Raw genomic sequence first — 27450 nt, 5'->3', positions numbered from 1 at the left:
TCTTGGCTTACTTAGAACCAGAGAGGTTCAATCCCAGGAGTCAATCCCATGTTTCCCCATATGCTGGCCCAAGGAATATCTCATGGAGACTTTCAGTCTCTTAGCACACACATGCATGCACATAGAAAAGCTTAGCATTTGCCATTTTTAAATGACAAAGGTAGTACGTCCATTCTGCTTTTCATTCCAGTAAGTTCATTTTTATATTTGTGCAAATAGTCCTTCAGCCTATAAAACTATCAGAGAACTGCCTCTGCCAGAGACAAAAAGGAGGGAAAGATTGTCTACCGAACCTTATTCCTCTATAAACTTAACTCCTTGTTTTCTTCCAAGCCCTCCTGTGATGCCAGTGATGCAACATTGCATTCACACATGAGACTGATAGCTGTCAACCCCAAACTTGCCATGATGTCTAATGTCCAAGAAACATTGATGTCATCACCCCATCCTTGGATGATCAAGTGGCATGAATGACCAGAAATCATTTTGAATGTCTAACTTCCAAGTATGCAAAACCCTTGAAACTAATCAAAACTAATACATTGTTTGGAACTATCCATTTCAGGATCTGTAGATCCTTAAGAGTATGAGATCCAAAGTTCTCTTTCTTGGTTGTACCAGGATAGCTAGATACCAGGCCTACAAAAACAAAGTGATAATAAAGAAAATGGGGCTACTTAGTAGACCACAGTAGTCTCTTGAGCCACAGCCTGGAGGCTGTCCTTATTTAACACACAGTGCTTCTGTTGCAGTGTTTCAGTTGAAAGCAATAAATCTCCTTTGTTTTCCTCTAAAAAGACATATTTCTAAGGATTCATCTGATTTCTTTTATAGCCTGAATTATCACGTTCTCAGATCAAAGTTACTTGATGAGAAATGCTTAACTTAGAAAATTATTTTTGGTATATAGGTCTTAGGGGGATTTTGAATTTTGCCAAGAAAGAATACATGGAGTTGAAATCATAAAACGTGGACTTTAGTTTCCTATATAATCAGTCTCCTTGGACAAAGCCATAACCTCTCAAGACATGCCTCTGTAGTAAAGTTCTTGGAATAAGTGGATCCAAAGATAAATTCCATCCCCCTCCTCCTCAACAGATGACCTTGCCCCCTAATCTAAAGAGGTCGAAGCTAAGAAAGGATTTCCTCTACTCCTCTACCTCGAATTGCTCTTAAGATTCACCCAGTAGGTCTTTGTTTCTCTCTCTAAATTGGAAGTATCCTTCTTTCTTATCACAGGTAAATTTTCCACCCTAACTTTCAATTTTATCCCCTTCTGCCTCTTCTGGAATACTGCTATTGCTTTAACACAACCCATAATTTTCCACTTCCATGCCTCTTCTCATATGGATTGCCAATCCATTCATCAGAAAATCTTATTCAAGATCCAGCACAACACCACTGCCTGCCTTTTGCCTTTTCTAAATCTTAACTAGGAGGAATCCCTTTGTCTTATGCAACTCATAAACTTTTATTTTATTCATTTATGTTAGTATGAATGAATTGTATATTTGCCTTATCCTTTCTGTTAGACTATAAAACTTATTTCTTACTCAACTTTGTATACCTTATAACATCTCATACATAATAAGTATTCAACCTGTACTGACTGAATAATGATGAGTAAAATAGATTTAAAGTCTCCTCATGTACACTTTATAGATTCTGATTAGTAAAAGCTTAATTACTACTGTCTGTAGTTCCTACCAGGAATGGCATACTCTTTAGAAACATGTACCTTCATTATTGGGTAAATTACCTTCCAGTCACAGATTCAACCCCCAAAGACATCACATCTGAATGTGTATGTACCTAATCCATTTTTCTGTTTCTCTAGTTTAGAGAATGTTTTTTTCAAAATCCCAGCAGATAAAGTGGAGTAAAAGAGAGGTTGGCAATACAGAGCTTTAAAAAAAAAGAATGTTTATAATCTTTGGAGACAAATCATTGTAGATGTGAAAACTCTGAATGTAGTGACAGGATATCCACTTCAATCAACTTTCTCTTGCACCTTCAAACAATCATTCTCCAGCCTTTAGGTTTTACTGGTTGTTGGAAATTAAATATTTCTCTTGTTTTGAAAAAAGTTATCTATGGCAACCCTTTTACTTTGTAAGCAACCAATAAATATTAGTTTGGTGAGACATAAAAACTTACCAATAAGAGCACAGAAGACTAAGAGGTAGTAATAAAAACTGAAATGAGACACCAATTGCTCAATTTATCTTGCCCAGATTCTTCAAAGATTTCGTATCAAAGCTAAGTCAGACAATGATCCCAAAGTCCAAGGACTGTTTGTTCTTGCACATACTCATGAGAGCCACAGCATCTTGTGCACTAAAATATTTCTGAATATTTGTACTCTTGGACAATGTATTCATATGAATAACACTAAATTGCCAGACCATTCCTTTTTCTCATTTTTTTAAATTTCTCCAAATAAGATTTACTTCATTTCCTCCAGGGGTCCATTCCATTTCATGTTAATCAGTATTTGCCTTACTCTTCTTATGAAAGCAGTCTTGATCTTTAGCTACATTTCACTTAAACTTATAATTTAATCTGTCCTACTTACTACATTCTAAAACATTTCCTCTGCAAAGTCAGCAAACTCTTTTGCATTTATTTATTCACTTAGTGCATATGTATTGACCACTTCATTCCATTCACTACTCTAGGTGTAAGAAATATGGCAATGATCAAAACACAATTTTTGCTCTCAGTAAGCTTACATTTTAGTGGGGGATACAGATAACAGACATGTATATCAGGAAGTGTTTGGTGCCATAAAGAAAAATGAAGCAGGGTAAGAAATTAGAAAGGGCTAGTTTTGGCAGCATGATAAAGAGTAAAGTGGGAAGCAAACCTTACAAAAACCTAGAAGAACATTCCTGGTATAGGGGCTCCTGGAAGGTTAAGCATCTGCCTTTGGCTTGGGTCATGATCTCACAGTTCATGAGTTCAAGACTGTCAGTGCAAAGCCTGCTTCAGATCCTCTGCGCCCCCTTTCTCTCTGCCCCTCCCTTACTTGTGTTCTCTCTCTCTCTCTCTCTCTCTCAAAAGTAAATAAATTAAAAAAAAAAAAAAAAGAACATTCTTGGGAGTAAGTACTTAAGTGCCAAGAGCCTGAGGCAGAAGCTTGCTTGGTCTGTCAAGGAATAGCAATAATCAGGAAAATACAGCTCATCAGATTACACCAGCTAAAGATTTCACTTAATTAAGGTTCATAAGCTTTCAACTATTTTTTGTTTTATTTTTTTAATATGAAATTTATTGCCAAACTGGTTTCCATACAACACCAGTGCTCATCCCAAAAGGTGCCCTCCTCAATACCCATCACCCACCCTCCCCTCCCTCCCACCCTCCATCAACCCTCAGTTTGTTCTCAGTTTTTAAGTCAACTATTTTTTAAATGACTTTCCCAGTAGAAATGGTCATATGACATGAAAAATAATCTAAACTACACTATGCTCAAAAATTAGTTATTGCTGAGTACTATCAGGCATTCAGGTAGTTCCAGATGGACAAAACCAGATCCTGGATTTAGACCATCCTAGATGTGACTTATGTCTTTGTGAGATAATAATTCAGTTCCTCCAAAGTCCTGTTCTTACTCTTGTCAAAGTAAATAAAATGACGACCTAAATGTATATAAATTACTAGATAAATTTCTAAGAATTCTTCATCATACTTATCACTACTAACTTTATACTTATTTATGTATTGTCTTTTTCCTCCAGAATGTAAGCTCCATGAAAGTAGAGGATCTGTTTTGTTCAATATGCTATCCCTGGTGCCTAGAAAAAGTACCTGGGTTGTTTATTAGGCACTCAATAAATATTTGTTGAAATAATAAATAATTCTTAAAGGAATCAAATGAAGGCTAAAATTACTAATGTGATAACCAGGACACATAAATCACATTTAAAATAAGAAGCATGTCAGGGAGCTAGAGATCTACCAGTATGAACCCCATGGTGCAACATAGTGGATAGAGTTCATGAGAAGAACCAGGGAAGCCATGATAGCAAAGTATAGTGGGAAGGACATCCAAGTTAGGTGATGTAGGTCCTACCATAGACTTCTCACTCATCAGGTTCTGGCTTGAATGCCTCAGTAGTTAGCACTCTATTAACTACACTAGAAAAGACAAAATAAAATATATAATGAGTTCAATTTTGAACAGATTAAGTCTGTGATGGCTACAGAACATCAAGTATAAGGAAAAATATGTTGGTCTCATAACATGTAATTAGTACTAGAAGCTATGGTGGGGGGGTGAGATGTGCTTTCTTCAAAAGCAAGTGAATTTAAATTTTTCAAAATTCAAATTGTTATATGAAATCTCTCAATTTTTGTAAGTTAACAACTCATTAAAAATGCTTTTGAAATTCTGTTCAGGCCAAGAAAGCACAAAAGCATACTGGATTTGTGAGTAGGACATCAGTTCATAATCTCTGAGAAGAGAAAGAGAGAAGAAAATAAATCGGGAACAGAAAACAAGGGAATAATTTAAAGAGCAGTTGAAGAAATTAGGTACAGGGTCAAAGAGAAGAGTCAGAAAATTAGGAAGAGACTCAAAAGAAAATAGGGTATCAATGCATTCAAGGGAGGAGAGAATTTTTTAAAGGGAATAATTAACAGTTTTAAATATTAGAACACATCAAATAAAAGCAAGACCAAAGAATCCTGTAGATTTGGCAAAAAAAAAAAAAAAAAAAAAGTTCACTGGAGATGTTTATTGATGCAATTTTACCAAAGTAGTAGAAGCCAAATCTTGATTTCAGTGGAGACTCTGTTTTGCTCAACATTATTCTCAGTGCCTAGAAAATACCTGTGCTATGCACTATACACTCAATAAATACTGAAGGGCAAATAGGAAAGTGACCAAAAGGAGACAGAAACATGCTGTGTTTTTTTGGTAAAAGAGAGGATATGTTGGTGTGGGGATGACTATAATAAAATTTGTAATATTTTTGTGAGTCCACAAGGGATGACAGGCACTGTGCTAAACAGTATGTACAATGTCATGAAGTAGGCACTATTGTTATCCTTCTGTTACAGTTGAGGAAACAGAGGCTGAGAGGGGTAAATGTGACCAATTTATAAGTGCCAGAGCTCAGATTTAAGCCCAGGATGTTTGAATATAGAGCAAGGAAACACACACACACACACACACACACACCTTATTTTAATAAATTATAGATATATGGGAAGTGTTCTACTAGGAACATGAAGCAGGATGAGAGCACAATGTTAGGGACGAACAGGTACTTCTCAGATGGAAGAAGGGAAAAACATGAGGGTTCTCGGAGTGATGCCAAGACCAGCCTCGCTGTACATTTTATAAATGGACTAGAAGAGACTGAGTAATCTGATGTTTCAAATTTTGCAAATGACACAGTAAGCATCTCTGGGGTGTGAAATGCCAACCTGACAAAAATAAAACAAAGTATACTTAGAGAGTGACGAACTATAAGTTCACAGGGCCCAAGAATGGGATCTGGCAACTCCAAGCAGCAGGTAGACATCTCTCCAATTTCTATTTCAGTGTTGCTTCCTGGTTTCAGTGTGTCTACAGTTCTCTGACCTATTGAGGCCCTTGAGCCTGGTAACCTAGCCCATGGCAAAGTGAAGGCTAAAGGTCCCACAGACCCACAAGCCAGCCAAGAACAGAAATTCTACTTATCAAAGGCTTGGGATTCAGAGTAGGATATCAATCCCTGTGGGGTAGAAAGAACCCAGCAAGGCCTATTTCCAAGGGAGCAAATGCCAGAACACTGCCGCTAAACTGTATCTCCTCACAGTGGATAGAAGCTTTTTCAGCTAAAGTGCCTGACTGCTCCGCAGAGATGGTAAACCTGTTGAACTCATTGCTAGAACATAAGGCACAAACCAAAAATATAAACATGTGTAAGAGGTTCTTAAGTGAATCTAAACGAGTTTTAAGGCAAACTAGGGCCACTTCCAAGATGGCAAAGATCAGCTTCAACTCCCATGACATGTTTTGGAAGGCAACATTGTATATGCAGCACCAGAACTGAAGGAACTAAAGATCTGAAGTGTATGGAACTTCTCATAGAAAATATTCAGTAGCTAGCAAACCTCAGAGTAACAAGTTTGCCTCTTACTACTTTTAAACTCATAATACACATTCACCTGACATCCAGAAACCAGTAATCCTCAAGTTTTAGGTCTTTCAACAAGTAATCACAGTATTTTTAAAAAAAGTATTTCAGAAACAAATATATATCTCAATTGAATTTAAGCCAAAATTAATGATATTTTTGTTTCTTTTTATCTCATTCAACCCATATGCAAAAAAAGAAAAATATAGGAGGTAAGTATTTTTATTATCTCCATATTACAGATTAGGAAACTAAGGCTTCAAGAAGTTGTGTGACTGAGGCAAGACCACATGGCTGTTAGTTGGTGGAGCAGGTACTCAAACTCTGGGCAATTAGACACCAGAAACCACAATCTGAACCACAAACTCACAACAGCACCGCCATTCTTCTCTACAAAAATAAAACTTCATTATAATGTATGTCCTTACATGTTCATCTGCAAATCAATACATGTCAAATCAAATCCTCTAATCCAACACAGCTACATACTGCACATAAGACAATTAGCCAAAAACAAGAGCATCATAATCCTGTTTCCAAAAGTGTTATGAAAATGATCAACTATTCATCATAGTTTGATCAGAAAGTATTAAAAGCAATATACAGTTTCCAAATAAAAATGGCATAACTGTGTTAAATCCCAAACCTTAAATTTAGGGATTTTTATCTTCTTTCCAGCTGCTCTCAAATACACGGGGGTGGTTTCAAGACAGAAGAGCACTGATGGGGAGTCATCAGAGGTCATGTAGAACCATCCTCAGAGATAATATTTCCATGTAAAACAAGATCAACTACTCAGCGGAGACAAAAATTTCCATCTGGAAAAAAAGTCACCAATGAAAGGAAAAAAATTCAAAGCTGTTTTAACATTTTAACTAAATTACATCTATACAACGACCACCAAACATTAAGCAGCAAAAGTGGTGGTTTGCAGAAAATAAGCTTGGACATAGATGTGTGAAAAACATGTGGACGTGAAATTTAATAAGCTTGATGCTAAGTATCATTCTCATGGGTTTTTTTTATTTTATTTTTTATTTTTTAAAATTTACATCCAAATTAGTTAGCATATAGTGAAACGATTTCAGGAGTATATTCCTTAATGCCCTTACCCATTTAGCCCATCCCCCCCTTCCACAACCCCTCCCGTAACCCTCAGTTTGTTCTCTATATTTATGAGTCTCTTCTGTTTTGTCCCCCTCCCGGTTTTTATATTATTTTTGTTTCCCTCCCTTACATTCATCTGTTTTGTCTCTTAAAGTCCTCATATGAGCAAAGTCATATAATTTTTGTCTTTCTCTGACTAATTTCACTTAGCATAATATCCTCCAGTTCCATCCACGTAGTTGCAAATGGCAAGATTTCATTCATTTTGATTGTCAAGTAATACTCCGGTGTGTGTGTGTGTGTGTGTGTGTGTGTGTGTGTGTGTGTGTATCACATCTTCTTTATCCATTCATCCATTGATGGCCATTTGGGCTCTTTCCTTTCCATACTTTGGCTATTGTTGATAGTGCTGCTATAAACGTTGGGGTGCATGTGTCCCTGTGAAACAGCACACCTGTATGCCTTGGATAAATACCTAGTAGTGCAATTGCTGGGTCGTAGGGTAGTTCTATTTTAGTTTTTGGAGGAACCTCCATACTGTTTTCCAGAGTGGCTGCACCAGCTTGCATTCCCAAGTATCATTCTCATGTTTTACACTTCTACCATATAAAAAAGCCATTTTAAACTGTTTAATATTGGGAATAGTCTTTATCTATCAGAGTCACATACTGAAATATTCATGGATAAAATTATATGATTTGCGTCAAAATAATATGGATCGAAAAAAGGGGAGGAGGGGAAGGAGGAATAGATGAAACAAGATATGGCGTGAATTGGCTGTAAATTGTTGAAAATGGGGAGTAGGTACATGAAGTGTTCTCTACATGGTTCACTTTATGCTTTATTTATGCTATTCTACTTATTTTTGCATATATCCTACATGTCCCCTAATAAAGGGGTTTTTTAATCTGATTAACAATTTTAAAGTGTATATTACACTTGGGTTCATTTTAGTGTATATTTGAACACCACATAAAATAATCTCTGTTAACAATTTAAAACTCAGATTGTGAGCAGAATACAAATGCCTCCACTAAACAGTGTACAGTTTATAATCTGCCTCATTTCATTCAGTGAAAGCCTGAGACAACTAGGTCAAAGTCATAGGTTCCATTTTTTTGAGACCTATTTTGATTTGTTCTGTTCCTCAAATTTATCATTCTAATCTCAGCTAGCCATTTCAAAAATTCATTTTGGCCTGTAAAACAAAGGAGGATATATAATCCTTGAATAAGGACAGCAATTACTGAAAAAAAAATACTTTGTTATTTGTGGTAGTGTCACCAAAAAATGACCAAGTCAATAGGAATTGCAGGATATGGTCCCAACTAGCTTTAAGCTGCCACACCTTAGGACTCACTGGTGTGTTTCATTTTCCCTCATGCCTTCTCACTCACTGCTTATATTTCACATGTCATTCTCATGGTTGTTCTATGACACTAAATTACAAAGTCTCACACTTTGATTCTACCAAATACAAACAACCTTTGTATGGTGTGATCCAACTTATTACTGAAGTGCTTACTGGTTGTTTACCAAAGTTGTGTAAAAAAAATGTTTTCAAACTACACTGTTCAAATATAATGCAGTTTTTTGAAATGCTCATCAGAACTAACAAATCAAAGGGATGGCAGAATTTAATTACATTTTATAACCTGTTTTATAAATATCATAAAACCACTGTGTCAGAAAGTAGACTTCACTAAGAATTAGATGAATTTCTTTTTTTTTTTAATTTTAGAGAGAAAGAAAGAGTGGGGGGGAGGGGCAGAGGGAGAAAGAGAGACAGAGAGAGAGAATCTTAAGCAGGCTCCACACATCGCAGAGCCCAACATGGGGCTACAACCCATGACCCTGGGATCATGACCTGCGCTGAAATCAAGAGTCAGATGTTCAACCAACTGAGGCACCCTAATGCCCCAAGAATTAGATGAATTTCTGTATATGAAAATTTGGTGACACGTGTATGAAAAATATACAACAAAAAGAAAAATTAAAATGATCTTTGATTTACCTATATTCTCTCTTCAGATTCAGACGTCCAAATTAGCGGTTTCTTTTCAAAAGCATCTTAGAATGGCACTTTTTCCTTTCTCTGACTCAAGATAGCTTATAAAGGAAGGGCAGGATGAAGAGAAAGAAGAATAGGGAAAGAGGGCATGGATTCCATTTTGAGGACACTTTTATCCTGGCTACAGAATATCTTTTCTTCAACGTGATAACTCTGTGATATTTAATTGGGTACTTGCTGTTCTTTCATTAGATATGATGGCTGCATATTGAATCAGAAGGGAAGTCCAGTGGGCCAAAATTTTTTAATTACTTCCCCTTTCTGTAAGAAACAAACACTAAACCTTTTTATCAAGGGAAATAGATAAACTGCTTCCAAGTTTAACAAGCCAGGGTATTATAGGGGACCCAAGGAACTAGAAAGACAAAGGGGACCTAAAACACAACAAACACCTTCTCTAACCCAGCCCCACAGTGCTGCCAATCATATTGGTCACATCATGAATCCCCATAGCTCTGAGTGAGCAGTGTTACCCTCACTGAGGGGACTGGTTCCAGAGGTGATCCGGGACTATAACACTAGTCCGTCTGACTCCAAATCTTCTCTTTCTACTCCACTAAACTGGAAAAAGTAATAAGTGCTATCTATCACTTTGCTGCAATTTAAGGTATCTTCTTGAACAGGCCTACACTTCGTCTAAGCAAGCAACCTAATGCAAGTCCTACAGATCCTATATAACCATTCTTAGAGATGAGAAACACATGTTGATTCCTCTTCTTTATTAATTTACAAGCATGCAGAAAATGAATGTTGACAAAGGATGATAAAGTAGATGTGTAACTCACAAATAATTCACGAAATAGATATGCTAGCAAAGAAATGCTAAGCAGAAACAAACAACCCAACCTCCAACCAACACCCGCACTCAAAGTAATTACACCCAAAAAAGATGAAATCGGTGTTATTTAAATTTGACTTTCTCAGGAGATGATCAGGAAAAAGCTGCCTAGCACTCAGAAACAAACATCACAAAATTCATGCAGTCACAGGAATGTATAGGGATGTTCACTCAATGCTCTTTGTTCCAAATGGAATTACAGTAAGACTGTGACAGACACTGTAGGTTGACTCATTCAAAACCCATTGCAGACTACCTTTCCCCTTTGTCTGTCTCTACTCTTAAGGTTGACAAGGCTAAACATTGATTTTTTCCTGCCTCGTTGCAAGGTGGAAGAGGGTATAGGGGACTCAGGGACATGGGCCAACTCTCTAGCCAACTTAAACAGAAGTTTTTTAAGTAGAATTTCTGGGCAACTTATTTTTCCTGAAAAGAGGAATAGATGAAACTAGCATCCACCCACCAACACACACACCCACTGCACACACTCCATCCGCTTTCTACCCAAAGCTAGAACAGCCATCTTGCAACCACGTGCTAAGCATGAGAACAAAAGTCAATAAATACAGGAACAGCAGAGCAAAAAGTCAGAAAGAGTCTGAATCATTGAAGAGCAGAACCAGCACCAGTAACTGCCTACCTCCAGGCTTCTTGTTATATGAAAACATTGAACCCTTATTTGTTCAAGCCACTTTAAGTCAAGCTTTTTGTTCCTGCAAGTTGAACATGTGTTTAACACATACAATGTCAGTAGTAAGTAGCTACTTCAAGTCCAGCTCACCTACAGCATGTAAGCATCTAACTTTGAGTTTGTGTTTTGCATGCTGAGATGGATAATACATGGAACTCTAAACCAGGCATTGGCAATGGCTTGCTTTTGACCTTGGGCAAATCATTTCACCTCTCTGAGCCCGTCTTCTCACATTTGTAAAACGGGTACTATGAGGCCTGCCCTGCCCATCACACATGATTGTTACAGGAATCAAATGAAGGATTTGACTCTGAATAAACTCAAAAGTGCTACATGAATGTAAAAGTTGTGTGATTCTTGTGTAAATTTAGTTGCCACCTCCCCTACCCGCAAATCCTACAGCAAATATACTGTGGCACTGACTTTACTGAACAACAGTAAACAAGATACTACTTACTAAATTTTTTAATTGCTCTTCCCTAGAAGATGTTTATGCTACCTCTCTAGCCAACACAGAATCCACACACCAGAAGGCATTCAAATCCAATGACAGACAGGATAAGTGTAGTCAAGGCAAACAAAAGACATACTCTAAAGTTACAGATATTCTAAATCCTACTCTTTAATTCATCTGTTGGTTGAATTTGATTAAGGAAACTATCAAGAAATAAGCAGTGCCTGGGTGGCTCAGTTGATTGAGCATCCAACTGTGGATTTCGGCTAAGGTCATGATCTTAACAGTTAGTGAGTTCAAGACTTGCATCAGGCTCCACAATGCAGAGCCAGCTTGGGATTCTCTCTCTCTCCCTCTCTTCTCTGCCCCTCCCCTCCTTGCTCTCTCTCTCTCAAAATAAATAAATAATCTTTTTTTAAAAAGGCGGGGGGGGGGGCCTCTGGGTGGCTCAGTCCATTAAGCATCAACTTCAGTTTAGGCCATGATTTCGTGGTTTGTGAGTCCAAGCCCCACATCAGGCTCTGTACTGACACCTGAGAGCCTGGAGCCTGCTTTGGATTCTGTGTCTCCCTCTCTTTCTCTGCCCCTCCCTTGTTTGCTCGCTCTCTCTCTCTCTCTCTCTCTCTCTCTCTCTCTCTTTCAAAAATAAACATTTAAAAAATTAAAAAAAAAAAAAAGCAACAAAGCCTTTGTGAATCAATACAATTAACCAACTTCAAACCACTGGCTCTGTGAAAACCCAGTAGTATTTTCCAGTTATTTGACAGGCTTAAGATTTATCTCAAAAATTGACTGAGTTAAATACATATATTGATTGGCTCTACAAAGCTTTCACATAGTAAATCATGAGTAAACAGGAAGTTATTTGCATTGATAAAGAGGTTCAACTGAAATATAACTGTTGGAGCTATTACCATGACAGATTGCAAAATGAATGTATTGAAGCCCTAAGATCAGAGGATTACATTCACATGCAAAGACTAAAATGGAAATCCTCACTTGATTAAAAACCCTCTATGAACACATCTTCTATGCTAATATAGTCCACAGATCATAGCCTTCAACATCAGCTGAGAGCTTGTTAGAAAAGCAGAATCTCAGGGCCCCTGGGTGGCTCAGTAGGTTAAGCATCTGACTCTTGGTTTCAGTTCAGGTCATGATCTCATGGTTCATGGGTTCGAGCCCCACATCCAGCTCTGCACTGACAGTGCGAGACTGCTTGGGGTTCTCTGTCTCCCTCTCTTTCTGCACCAACCCCCCCAACCACTTGCATTGTCTCTCTCTGTCTCAAAATAAATAAATAAACTTAAAAAAAGAAGAAAAAGAAAGAAAGAAAGAAAACTAGAATCTCAGTGCACTTCCCCCACCTGACCTACTGATCAAGAACCCACATTTTAACAAGTTTCCAAGTGATTCAGAGGCACATTAAAGTTTGAGAAACACAGATCCTTGCCCAGCCAGGATTTGGTTCTGATTTATTATTGATAAACACACACACACACACACACACACACACAGCAGACCAAGAAGTATTCATTACCTCTACACAAGGAGCTGGGAAAACACTTCCATAATATTCTGTAAGATTAGTTTACCTGAAACACAGTTCTAGTAATGACACTCAAAACCTTCAATGATTTCCCATCACCTACCAAAGAGTCTAAAGCCCTTAGTTCTATAGCAAAGGTCCTCTGTCATCTGACAGCAGCCCTCTTTCCAATTTGGTATTCCACCTCAGCCTCTTCACATGCTCTGTGACTATTTCTCAATGTGTAAAGAGACCACTTGCAACAGAACCACCTGGAGCTGCACCCTTGACCTTATGGATCACATTCTCTAGAAGATAAACTGGGAAGAAGCAATCTTAACCAGTTCTCTATGGTAATTCTTAGGAAACATCTGCCCATCCTGTCAGCCTAGGTCTCTCATGCTTGGTCAAGTTTCTCCTAATACATTCAAGCAGAAAGGGTCACTCCATGGCACAAAAACAGACACTCAGATCAATGGAACAGAATAAAGATAAAATGGACCCACAAACATATGGCCAACTAATCTTTGACAAAGCAGGAAAGAATACCCAATGGAATAAAGACAGTCTCTTTAGCAAGTAGTGCTGGGAAAACCAGACAGCGACATGCAGAAAAATGAACCTGGACCACTTTCTTACACCATACACAAAAATAAACTCAAAATGGATGAAAGACCGAAGCCATCAAAATCCTTGAGGAGAAAGCAGGCAAAATCTCTTTGACCTTGGCTACAGCAACTTCTTACTCAACACGTCTCCAGAGGCCAGGGAAACCAAAGCAAAAATGAACTATTGGGATCTCATCAAAATAAAAAGTTTCTGCACAGTAAGGTAAACAATCAGCAAAACTAAAAGGCAACCGATGGAATGGGAGAAGATACTTGCAAACGACATATCAGATAAAGGGTTAGTATCCAAAATCTATAGAGAACTTATCAAACTCAACACCCAAAAACAAATAATCCGGTGAAGAAATGGGCAAAAAACATGAATAGACACTTCTCCAAAGAAGACATCTAGATGGCCAACTGACACATGAAAACATGCTCAACATCACTCATCATCCAGGAAAAACAAATCAAAACCACAATGAGATACCACCTCACACCTGTCAGAATGGCTAACATTAACAACTCAGGCAACAACAGATGTTGGCGAGGATGAGGATGCAGAGAAAGAGGATCTCTTTTGTGCTGCTGGTGGGAATGCAAACTGGTGCAGCCACTCTGGAAAACAGTACGAGGTTCCTCAAAAAATTAAAAATAGAACTACCCTATGACCCCAGCAATTGCACTACAAGGTATTTATCCAAGGAATACAGGTATGCTGTTTCAAAGAGGCACATGCACCCCAATGTTTATAGCAGCACTATCAACAATAGCCAAAGTATGGAAAGAGCCCAAATGTCCATCGATGGATGAATGGATAAAGAAGATGTGGTATATATATATACAATGGAGTATTACTCAGCAATCAAAAAGAATGCTTGTCATTTGCAGCTATGTGGATGGAACTAGAAGGTATTATGCTAAGCAAAATTGGTCAGTCAGAGAAAGACAAATGTCATATGACTTCACTCATATGAGAAATTTAAGATACAAAACAGATGAACATAAGGGAAGGGAAGCAAAAATAATATAAAAACAGGGATGGGGACAAAACATAAGAGACTCTTAGGGCTGTTGGAGGGTTTATGGGAGGGGAGGATAGGCTAAATGGGTAACGGCTTAAGGAATCTACTCCAGAAATCATTATTGCACCATGTGCTAACTAACTTGGATATAAATTATAAAAAATCAATTTTAGGAAAAAAAAAGAAAGGGTCACTCCATCCTTAGTACTCACACTGGCCCCATAGGCAGCTCTGTTGTTATCCACCTTAAAAAGTATAGCAATTACATGTTTCCATGCATGCTTCCCCTTTGAGTCCTTGAATGGAGGGAATATGTACTATGTATCCTTGTATACCTAACATCCAGCACATTGTCTGGCAGAGTAAGTATTCCCTATTTGCTGATTTACTGAAGCATTATTTAAACTAGGAAAAAAGAAGTTGAAACAACCTTAGGCTCCATCATTTGGAAACTACCTAAATTAATTATAGTACAACCATGCAGTGGAATGCTATGTGTTCATTAAAAATGATGATACTGATTATTTATTGATTGGAAGGATACCCAGGATATATAAAGCTAAAAAGGCAAATTATAAACATTAATATTAAGTGATCTGGAAGAATATATACCAAAATGTTAACGGTGGTTATCTCTGAGGAGTGGGATTATGGAAAACATTATTCTCTTCTTTATATCTATCATTTGAACTTTTTACAATTAGTATGTGTAACTTTTTTACATTTCTTAAAGCTATTCCCATTTTAAGTGCTTAGGGAATGAATGTTGTTATTGTAAATGATAGCTTCACTTATTCAGCTTCCAAGGACAGGGATTTCCAAAGGTTGGCAATGATCCAAAGGTTGGCAACAATCCAAAGGTTGGCAATGTTGTTGCTAAGAAGGGGAAAGTAGGAAATGGGTAGCCCTTAGCAACTGGCTCTCCCCAGTGTTCCTCCTATTATCTGGAATTTAGAAAAATATTTAATATCTTATTATATAACACTTCTCTAATAAAAACTATGCCTTCCAGTAGAAACAATTTTGACAATATCAATTAGTCTCAGTATAAAGAAACTATCTGTTGTCAATTTTTTCAGTTGTGAAAATCAGCTTCCAACCCCATCTCACTTCCCCGTTGGCTCTTTCTCACTTTTCAGAATGTTCACTGTCCAAGATGAATTTGTTAAATACTATGTTTTACTCTATTCAGCATGATACCAAAACTGGATGTGCTAGCTGATGTCAATGACTTTCAGTTACTATCACCAAATTGCTTCTACTATGAGAAGGGTGAATAAGCAGGCTGGAGGGATGCCTCCAGCCTTTTTTCTTCCAGTAGAAGAAAAACCTGCAAAAAAATTTATTTCAATTAATATTTTACATGAAATGAAGATTATTTAAAGAAAAATAACTAAAATGAATTAAAATCACACCTCCAACAACTGGAAGAACATGTCAATCTGGTATTTTTTTCATTAATTTCAACATTTACCTCAAAGCAAAAGCAAAACAAAGATTTACAAAGAAAAAAATAAAATAATTGTATTAGTCATTATGAGAATGATATTACAGTTTGAATTAATTGTAAGTGTTTTAAACATATATTCCATTTGCACAATATCAACAGAAAGATATGTATTATTAAAGCTTAATATCTCGAACACATTTCCTATTTGGGTTCTCCTTAAATGTCCTTACTACATGAAAACATAAAATAAAGAGAAAAAAAACTTTCAGAGGCTTGCTAGAATATTAAAATTCAGTATAAATTGAAATATAAGAATTTTTTAAAGCCAGCTTTTTTTTAACCTAGTTCAAAATAATCTCTCCAAAAAGGAAAATTTGACTATAACTTATTACCCCTTAGGTTCAAGAAACATGGCTACTCATTTGACAAGTTTAGAAGTACAGCTATTGTCATAAACCACACAGAGACATACAACCTATGCACCCAAAATATCACAAGATAGTGAAAAAGTCTCAAAGCGGGAAGAGAGGAGACAGAATGAGTTCTCCCCTTTTGTTCTGCAGTGACCACATGATTCAAGCTACTTAATTTGCTTCTCGGAATTTCTGACTTCCTCATCTGTAAAAACAGGCATTGGCCTAGATGATGTCTCAGTTCTTTCCAGATCAAAACTTTTTAGGCTCTAATCCTACACATTCTTGCCACACATATCTAACCTTAAAATACTGTATTTTTATATGAAAGCCACAAATAAAGGAACTGCATTTTAGCAGATTTTTTCTACTAAGATTTTAAAAAAAGGAAAGAAGAGATAATTCTACCATTTTAACATAATTATTTCACTTTTTAATATTAGTATCATCCTTTACTACTCATTAGCATTATTAAACCATATTTTTCTAGTCCCATGACTAGAGAAAAAAAAATTGCCTTTCCTAACTATTGAATCAACAGGAATCATGAGATGAGCTAAAGGCAGAAAAATATCTGAGATATAATGATAATTAGTTTTGTTTTCCAAAAAAAAAAAAAATTTAACTATAGGCAGAAATCCCACTGTCCCAAATATATTCTAATGTACAAAACAGCTCAGTTATCAAACCAGAAATAAAAGCTAAAATTTTCTGAGTACATTTATAGAACACTTTCATTTGCATGATCAAATCTTCATGACTCTATGATTAAGTAAGATTATGATCATCCCCACTCTATAGTTGAGGAAACTGAGATTCCCTGGCATTAAGTAATTGTCCAAGGTCGTAAGGCTAGAAATCACCAGATTCATGACTCAACCTCCTGACCTTTTCTTCTGAATCTTTTGCTCTCAGTCTGTGACATTCTGCCAGTTCATAAATATGTAATGTTTCAAATGAAGCACATTTTCACCTAATTTAAAGTAGATGGCTGTTCATAAACACCATAGTTAAAACCTATGTGACAGAAAAGTGTTAATTTCCTATCCTTAATATATGTTATGGCTTATAAAAAAAAAAAAAAAAAAAAAGACCAGCAACTCAACTGAAAATTGAGTTGAACTCAATTTCAACTCAAAGTTTGAGTTGAACTCAAAACTGAAAATTGAGGAGAGAAAGATAGTTTATGAAAAAATTCAACGCAAATCAGTTTGAAATAATTTAAGTAAAAAGGCTCAATCTGAGTCAATTAAGGAATTGCAGGTAAAATTAAACTTTTTTCTCACTTTCTTATTAATAAAACTTTAAAAATTAGTCATATATTAAAATAATCACAGTGTGGGGAAAAAAATTGTTCTCCTATACCATCAGTGGGAAATACACCAGTTAAAACCTCTTTGAAGGGCAATTTTATTTAGTGGAATTAAAAACATACAGTCTTTTACACAGCAATTCTACTCCTAGGAACTTATTTATTATTTATCTTATTTATGTAAGCAAAAAAAAATGTTCATCATGTGAAGGATGTTTCTGAGAAATTGGTTATTGCAGCAAAATACTGAAGACAATCCAAATATCCATCCATGAGAAGTAATTAACTATTTGGTGTACCTCATACAATAGAACACTATACTCAAATGCAAAACACTTTTTAAAAAAAAAAAAGCAGAATAGTATTGTATACTTCTCATGTGTGTACGAAAAAAAAAATGAGAGAGAAAAAAAAAAAAGAATGAGAGGAGATCATACCCTAAGACATGGATGTGAGTGCTTAACATATCTCTGGAAAGATACCTAAGAAATTCCCTATAGAGAAGGGAAATGAGCATTCAAGAGTCTGATTTGGGAGCAGGACTTACATTTCAGTTTTCTACAATGTAATACTGTTCAAAGTGTTTAATCCTGTTCATGCTTAATAGTTATTTGTGGGCTGCAGGCAGTTTCCATGCTTACAGTCAGCTTAGCCAAGGTAAAAATCCAATTAGATAAAATAATGTATGTTAAAGCATTTTGCCAATGGAAGAGAAAATAGAAATGTACAGTTAAGGAAGACTTTTGATTGCCCAGCACCTACTGCTAGACCCAGTAGGCACAGTTCCTCAATAGACAGTTCATGATGAATTAAAGAATTATCTATTAGAATGCAAATATTCACCCAAGAGGTGACACCTTGAAGCAGTGTTTCTAGAACCTCTCCACCAAATTTCCCCTAATGTCAAAGATATTGAGCTCAGTCCCCCAGGGACCTAGAAGGCCTTCAAACTATTAATATGTCTATATTTCTATTGATAGAAAAAATATTGCTTTCTCACCATACCTCAAATAAAATTGATATTCCAAGAAGATCCACTAGACTAAGCCTGAGGTCTTATTCCGGAAACTTGGATACACCCGTTTGAGGAATTTGACTTTAAGGGATTTAATCCTCAGAACTGATTTGCCCTCATGAAATTATAGTTTTAAGTTCTAACAGATACTGTAAATAGCTCTTCAAACAGGTTTTAACCAGTGCACTCTCCACAGATGGTGTACGAGAATGTTTCTTTCCCCACACCATGATCAATTCAGCATATGACCATATTTTTTGTCTAGCTAGCAGAGCAGGGTAGAATTAATATAATTAGATAATAAGACAGAGGATGCCTCAACATGGGCTAAAAGGAACTACTTTAGCTGAGTGGTTAGTGAAGGCCTACTTGAGGGAGGGCTATCTGAGCTGAGATGCAAACTATGGTAAGGGGTTGGCCATACAAAAATAGGGAAGAATGTCCTGGGGCAGAAGTCTGAGATAGCACATACTTGGTACATTCAAGGGACAGAAAGGTGGCCACTATGATCAGAATATGAGAACCTGGGGGCTAGGGGTAGACAATGAGCATAGAAAAGCAGGACTTGTAGGACAATGTAAGAAGGTGACATTTATTTTTATTGGGATGGGAAGCTCTTAGAGGGCTTTAGGCAGGAGGATGATATGATCTCCTATTTTTTGAGAAAATCATACTGTGTGGGCAATGTTTTGCAGAGAGGCAAGACAAAAAGCAAAAAGACTATTCAGGAAACAACTGAAAGAATCCAGATGAGAGGGGTGCCTGGATGCCTCAGTCAGGTAAGCGTCTGACTCTTGGTTTCAAGCCCCGTGTCAGACTCCACTCTGAGTGTGGAGCCTGCTTCAGACTCTCTTCTCTCCCTTTCTCTGCCCCTCCCCCATTCATGTAAGCATGTGCTCGCTCTCTCTCTCTCTCTCCCTCTCTCTTTCTCTCTCTCTCAAAATAAATAAATATTTTTAAAAAAAGAATTCAGATGAGAGATAATGGTAACTTGAATTGTGGGTTTTATGGTGGAGATGGAGAGATGATTCAGATTTCAGAACTGTGGGACTTGGTGATAATTGGGATATGGGGAATAAGTTGAATTAATCCTAGATTCTCAGATTAAGCTATCTGGAGGACAGTGGTATCATTTACAAAGATAGGGAGAGGAGGGGAGGAGCGTTCCATTGTGAACATTGTAGCTGAGGCCCCCTAATCACCATCCAAAATGCACTTTCTACTTCTTCATGAGTAATCAAACCCCAATTTCATTTCAGTCAAAAAACATTTCCCACCATCTTTCTACTGTTAAGTGAAAGATGGACAATAAATTCTGGATAGTAAGAAATAAGTTGAAGTATTTATAGGATTTCTAGGGGTGCCTGGGTGGCTCAGTCAGTTAAGCATCCAACTCTTGGTTTTGGCTTAGGTCATGATCTCACAATTCATGAGTTCGAGCCCCACCTCGGGCTCTGGGCTGACAGCTTGGAGCCTGGAGCCTGCTTTGGATTCTGCCTCTCTCCCTCTCTGTCCCTCCCTCACATGTGCTTTGTCTCTCTCAAAAATAAATAAACATAAAAGAAAAAAATTTTAAGAAGTATTTATAGGACTTCTAGGACAACTGCAAGAGAGCTAACTCAGCTGGAAATTGAACTGTTTCTGCCCCATGCTCCAAGTTTGTTCTTGCTGCCTATAAGGAGAAAGATGGACAGAGCTCCAGCAGCCATCTGAGTCATAAGATAACCTTCAGAATGGAACTTATATGTTGAATATAGCAGATTAAAGAGTTTAAATGGAGCCTAAATGGCTGGTGACTTCAGGGAGCAGACACACCAGTGCTGGACTGCCTATCCCTGGGCTTCTTTTAGGTGGAATTAATCCTTGTGTTTTTATAATTATTTTGAGTTTTCTGATCCTGTGGCCAAACAAAATCCTAAGTGATACAGAGATGTAAAGATAGATAGGATGTGCCTATTAAATATCCCAATTAGGTAGAGTCCCCATTTTAGGGATGAGAAAACTAAATGTCAAAGAAGTTATTTACCCAAAGTCAAACAGCTTGAGATAGAAGCAAGATTTAAAAGGCAGTCTGACTTTAAAGTTTATATGTTGACAGGATACCATCCTGTACTGAAAAAGAAAAGGAGAAAGAAAGCACCAGAGTCAAATGTTTCCAAAAGCACAATCGTGTCTAGAATCAGTTCTGCACTTGGTACCCCAAAATAGCCCTATTCAGTCTGATATAAGGAAGCATAATCACCTATATAAAAGTTTTACTATTTACATGACATCAGTATTGTATCATGCTTGCTTTACTCTTTTTTTTTTTTTAAAGGCAAGGTATGTTTAACCACATTCACCTGATCCACTCAACTCTGGATTTATTTCTATTGTATTAAAATGCTCCTTTTATTTATGCTATTTAAATGCTACATATATTGAAGCACTGTCTTTTTTAATTTTTTTTAATGTTTATTTTTGAAAGAGGGGGAGAGGGGCAGAGAGTGTGGGAGACACAGAATCCGAAGCAGGCTCCAGGCTCTGAGCTGTCAGCACAGAGCCCGACGCGGGGCTCCAACTCATGAACCACAAGATCATGACCTGAGCTGAAGTCACTTACCAACTGAGCCACCCAGGTACCCCGAAGCACTGTCTTGCAATTAAATATATGTTGAACTTCATTCTGAATTTCTCTTGCCATACTAAGGTATTTCTGGATTCTAATACATACTCCAATACTAAATCAAGACTTTCCCTTACATGACCCATTAATTATGCCTGTTGTAAGATAACACTGATAAGGCCTGCAGAGCTCTCAACACTGGCAGATCTGACTAGCAGTTCATCTTGACCACAGTTTCACAGTTTATTGATGATTATCTCATGAAACAGAGAAACAGATGTTTTGTACAATAAAAACATTATGCATCTATCACTTCTTTCTCAATCTCAATCTACCAGTTCTGTTCTATAAAAGAAACAATCAAACTACTGAGGCAAATCTTATTTCTTATAAGGTCAGGTAGATGACTGGCTTAAACTTTAGATAGTCCTAAGTAGTCAAAAGAGAAGATTTTTCTTCTTTTATTCTTTTGCTGAAGTATAATATACATACTCTGAGGTATACAGATCTTAAACAGACAACTTGATGAAATTTTACAAATTGAACACACTTGTGTGGCAACCACCCAGTTCATGTTACAGGACACTTCCAGTACCCAGAATCTTCCCCAGAATCTTCCAGTCATCCCCTATCCCCCCTATAAAGTTAACCACTATCCTGACTTCTGATCCCACAGATTCACTTTGCCTGGTTATAAACAGAACAACACAATAATCTTTCCCTTAACTTTATATAGGTAAAAATCACCCATATTGTTCCAGATAGCCATAGTTTATTCTTTTTATTTTTTTACTGTTTTTTTTTTTATTTTTGAGAGAGAGAAAGACAGAACACAAGCAGGGGAAGGGCAGAGAGAAAGGGACACACAGAATACGAAGGAGGCTCCAGGCTCTGAGCTGTCATCACAGAGCCAGAGACGGGGCTCAAACCCACAAACAGCAAGATCGTGACCTGAGCTGAAGTCAGAGGCTTAAACAACTGAGCCACCCAGGCACACACCCCTAGTTTATTCTTTTTAATTAGTGTATAATATTCTATTTATCTATTCTGTTAATGGACATTTGAATTATTTGCAGTTTTAAGTATTATAAATAATGCTGCTCTGAACATTCTTGTCAAGTCTTTTAGTGTATACAAAGGGGGATTTTTACTTTGCCTTTTTGTTCTTGCTTTTGTTTTATTCGTGGTGTTACACAAACTACATTTACACATTTGAGAGTAATACATCCAAAGCAAGCACACACACTTTGGCTAAAATGTATTGTGCCTAATTCAATGCTCTGAGCAAAACTCCCATGAGGACATGAGCATTGTTTGGAAAATAATGAAAACAAAGGGGGGTAGAGGCTGTTTGAAGGAGATATGGAGGGCTTAGGAAACAGGTAATAGAAAATGTAAAATAAAGAGAAGTAGCTGGGTGAAGTCCTTCCTATGAATTTTCAGGTCCCCAATGAATTAGATAATCACAGTCAGTCCTTTAGGATGTACCACCGATTACTGCTAAGATAATTCCTCAGGATGCACCCATAAAGTTGGATGGCTTTTTGCCGATCTTTGGCATGTACCTTCACTTCTTGGAGCATGGAGGGTTCCTAGTGAAGGATAATTACCTGTAATAGGTAAAGAAGTCCTTAAATATTCCAACCACAAAAGGATTTCCAATAACTGGAAGCCTTGGCCTCTCCTCCCCCTCTACTCTGAGAAATTGAAGGTTAACAAATTCTATTAAATATTTAAAATACATATGATCTTGGGTGTGGGTTGGGGAGTCGAACTTCTTCCTCTTTCCCAGGCCATTCTCGTTCATTTATTCAAAATTTATCATCTTAAGAATCTGTTGGGATGCCTGGGTGGTTCAGTTGGTTAAGCATCCGATTTCAGCTCAGGTCATGATCTCACGATTTGTGGGTTCGAGACCCACTTCAGAGTCTGTACTGACAGCTCAGAGCCTGGAGCCTTCAGATTCTGTGTCTCCCTCTCTCTCTGTCGCTCCACAATTTATGCGCTCTCTCTCTCTCTCTCTCTCAAAAATAAATAAACATTTAAAAAAATTTATCATCTTGTCATGCAATGTGTACAAGGTTCTGTGTTAGGATGCCTGAAAGGCAAAATTCACAAATACGAATATTTACAGATTAAATGACATATATCTACGATTTGCTTCCAAATAAAGAAGAGTAAGAAAATGGACATGATGGGGGCAGGATTGGCCATAAGTTGATGGATAGATTGTTGGAGTTGGTGGATGAATCCTAGGGGGCTCATTAAGCTGATCTATCTGCTTTTATGTGTGTTCAAAGTTCTGTATGATAAAAAAAAAATTGTTTTAAATACACACACAAAAAATGTGTAAGATGACTTCTGACCTCCAGAAGCCTACAGACTAATAGAAACATGAATATATACACTCAAATAGCCAACTGGAATTTAAAGGGGCCAGAGCAGTTATGAATCTGAAGCCTGACATTCTAAAATCAAGACAACTCCCAGAAAGAAGTGCTCTGAAGTCTACAGATTAAGTGACTTGCCAAGGTCACATGGTTGGTGGCAAAGTGATACTTAAAACGAGGTTTCACACACACACACACACACACACACACACAGGCATTGCTCTTCTGGCCAGACTGCTGCAATGCAGTAGTATACAGGAAAAGCCATGAAGCTTGTCCAAACTAGATGCATAAGAATTCAAACAAAAGAGACACTACCTAGGGCTGAAAATCACGGGCTAGTTCACAAATTGTGATCTGCTTGCAAAACCAAGAGGGCTTGTCTCCCTTACAAAAGAGAGCAAATCTGATTAGTAAGGCAAGACTTTCATGTTTCTTTGCATGATTGTTGAGTTAACCTTGTCTCTCCTAAAGTCACACAGGTCCTCGCTGAATGCTGAGACCTACACATATGAGCAGCTGACTACCCAACCACTTGTCAGGCAGACGAGATATAGCAAGCATTTTCTATATTGCCAAGAAATAAATGTGTTAGGAGTTGGAGGTTCTGCAGAGATAAATAATCACAGTCCCTGCCCTTGGGGAGCTCATAGACTGGCAGGGAATCATTAATCCAATAATTCTGAAGGACAATCACAGGGTTCTCTAGCAATCTAAATTTCCTATTATAGCTCCAGATTCAGCTTGGTTTACCTTTACTTTTAAAGGTAAATGTGCACATTTACACATTTCAGATGTACATAATTTTAAAGAAATAAACCACCATAAATAAGTAAACCAGAGGGGTGCCTGGGTGGCTCAGCCAGTTAAGCATCCAATTTTGACTCATGAATTTGCAGTCTATGAGTTCGAGCCCCGCATCGGGCTCTGTGCTGACAGTTCAGAGCCTGAAGCCTCCTTCAGATTTTGTGTCTCCCTCGGTCTCTGCACCTCCCCCACTCTCACTCTCTCTCTCTCTCTCAAAAATAAATAAACATTTAAAAAATAAGTAAATAAGTTCTACTCCAACCAATAAACCATGAGACACTAATAAGGTACCTATATGAATCCAAAAACAGTCAGGCATTGGTACGTTTGCTTTTGACCATGGTACCTAGACTTTGAATACATTCCCAGGTGATGTTCCCAAAAGGGAGCTATATGAGTGAGTTTCAAGGACAAAGTCCATGTTTTAGTCCTTGTAGGACAAACTAGAATTAGATTATAAATGTACTTAATTAACATTTCATGAGTGAAGGAACAAAGCAAGACTAAATTGCATATACCAGGGGCACCTGGGTGGCTCAGTCGGTTAAGCATCCGACTTTGGCTCAGGTCATGATCTCGTGGTCCACGGGTTCGAGCCCTGCGTCGGGCTCTGTGCTGACAGCTCAGAGCCTGGAGTCTGTTTCAGATTCTGTGTCTCCCTCTTTCTCTGACCCTTCCTCGTTCATGCTCTCTTTCTCTGTCTCAAAAATAAATAAATGTTAAAAAATTTAAAAAAAATAAATAAATTGCATATACCATAAATGTTCCATTTTCCTTCTACATATAAATGTTTTTCATGCTCACCCCCAGATGTGCTAGATAAAACCTTAACTAGGCACATTCTCACCTGTAGTTCTTTTGGAATAGATTGCCTTTACCCTAATAGATGGGGAAAGGAATCCAATGTTTTTCTTTTGTTTTTGACTGCATATTAGAATATCTGAAGACAAGGAAAACAATAATATAACTTTAAAAAGTGAAAAAGCAGTAAAAAAAAATCAACTCTCTTAAGGCATCTTGTTTTTACTTTTCACAAAAAAATAGATGTATCCTCTGATCAGTCTAAAAATTCACAGAAATAATATAAATTGTACTCAGAACATTTTACCACATTTCCAAAAATTTCATTATTAAGGGAAATTTAGCAAGTTAAAGTGGTTTGCTCAAAGTCCCTTGGTGGCCTGTATGAAGAGAAAGAAGAAAGAAAGAAAGAAACAAAGAAAGAAAGAAAGAAAGAAAGAAAAGAAAAGAAAAGAAACGAAACACAGGGGGTGGTGGAGGGAGGGAGGGAGGAAGGAAGGAAGGAAAGAAAGGAAAAGAAAAGAAAAGAAAGAAAGAAAGAAAGAAAGAAAGAAAGAAAGAAAGAAAGAAAGAAAAGAAAAGAAAAAAGAAAAGAAAAGAAATGAAACACAGGGGGTGGTGGAGGGAGGGAGGGAGGAGGAAGGAAGGAAGGAAAGAAAGGAAAAGAAAAGAAAGAGAAAGAAAGAAAGAAAGAAAGAAAGAAAGAAAGAAAGAAAGAAAGAAAGAAAGAAAAGAAATGAAACACAGGGGGTGGTGGAGGGAGGGAGGGAGGAGGAAGGAAGGAAGGAAAGAAAGGAAAAGAAAAGAAAGAAAGAAAGAAAAGAAAGAAAGAAAGAAAGAAAGAAAGAAAGAAAGAAAGAAAGAAAAAGAAAAAATCAAGACACCTAATTTCATAATCATTAAATCACTTCTCTGTTCATAACTAAGTATTGTCAAAGTGATTTACAGATATTAAAAAAATGTTACTGATTTGGACACTGATTGTTCTGTGGAGCTTTTATTCCTAAACTTGGACAATAATTTTTTCTCTCATTATAAAACATTTACCCATTTCTACATTCAAATCCTGAGTTTTTACGCTATTAAGTTTCTATTGCATTGCTATTCCAGCAGTATATAAAAACCAAATTGTTTTGAAGGAGATACAACTGTTCCAAGTTACTACACTTGGAAAGTTTTTATTTTTTCTTTCAAAAATTAAATACTAATTACCTTTACATGCATTACATTACTAAACACTTCATGTTCCCGACCCTCTATCTTAACTAATCTTCATAATTTACTGGGATTTTTAAATTTTTTAAATGATTTGCATAGACTTTAGATAACAAGATAAAGGCTAGCCTTCCAATAAGTTGAATAGGAGTTTTGGCAAGATTTCTCTGTCTTCACCAAAAAGGGCTATTTGGAAAAACTGGAAAGAAAGGCTGCCCGAATTTTCCTACCCCTTCATTTTGACCAAAATAATTGAAAGTTTATAAATTAGAAATTTGCAGCCTCATGAATTAAAGAGACAACCCAAAATCTATTAAATTTTTCTCAGGATTTTGTCCATTGTACTTCAAAGCATAAGGAAATTATAATGTCCTAGGAATCTACATGCTTCAATGACTTTTAAATGATTCAACTATTTTTCTTAACACTAAAAAAAATTCATGATGAAATTCCAAAAACAACAAGTACAATTTAGTTATAGCACCACTAAAATTAGAGCTTCCAGCCAGTTTTGGTAGACAACAACAGAAATCGGATGTTTGTTAGGGAAGATAAGCATTTTAGGTATTTATGTTCTCTTTATCTGTACTTACTGCCCATCCTAGGCCCAAATTAGGAACTCTAAATCCTTTGAACCTGAAAATTATTAGATATGATGGACAGGTGTCAAGGTTACAATAAATAATAAGGCTCTTGAGGATCAAGAAGATAGCTATTATACAAAACCTATCAGAAAACTAAGGTGGTCTCAAAGGCAGCCTTAGACCAGTCTCAAACTCAGAGGCCTCCAGCAGTCCAGCAGGTAAATAACCACACAAGTGCATTGCCAGAGTAGGGATACTTGAAAGGGCTGCAGAAGAACCCCCTGTGGCCCAGGGGGTTGGGGATTGGCTGTCCCTGAGCTCTAGCCAATTGTTCCTTTATCTTATGATTTCTCAAGACAAGCCAGAAATGTGAAACCTTCCTATTAAAATGTTGGCAAAAAATGTTAA

The 27450-nt window shown here is 37.1% G+C and overlaps 1 protein-coding gene across 3 annotated transcripts in view; it reads right to left on the bottom strand.

The window, feature by feature from the left end:
• The window catches only part of PLCL1 (phospholipase C like 1 (inactive)), a 330501-nt gene that overhangs the window by 232272 nt on the left and 70779 nt on the right, over window positions 1–27450 (bottom strand). The window contains exon 2 of one of the 3 annotated variants that reach the window (XM_053215513.1): window positions 6775–6946. The exons of 1 other annotated variant lie outside the window; for it this stretch is intronic. In XM_053215513.1, coding sequence (XP_053071488.1) covers window positions 6775–6873 — 99 coding nt within the window. In that variant the 5' untranslated portion in view covers window positions 6874–6946. Of the gene's footprint in view, window positions 1–6774; window positions 11910–27450 lie in introns of those variants that run through there. One more of the 3 variants, XM_053215512.1, reaches the window with a different exon arrangement.

The sequence above is a fragment of the Acinonyx jubatus genome, chromosome C1, assembly GCF_027475565.1.
Source record: "Acinonyx jubatus isolate Ajub_Pintada_27869175 chromosome C1, VMU_Ajub_asm_v1.0, whole genome shotgun sequence".
In the NCBI taxonomy this organism is placed as follows: domain Eukaryota; kingdom Metazoa; phylum Chordata; class Mammalia; order Carnivora; family Felidae; genus Acinonyx; species Acinonyx jubatus.
The sequence above is the reverse complement of the archived record's forward strand: the minus strand, read 5'-3'. Positions and strand labels throughout refer to the sequence as shown.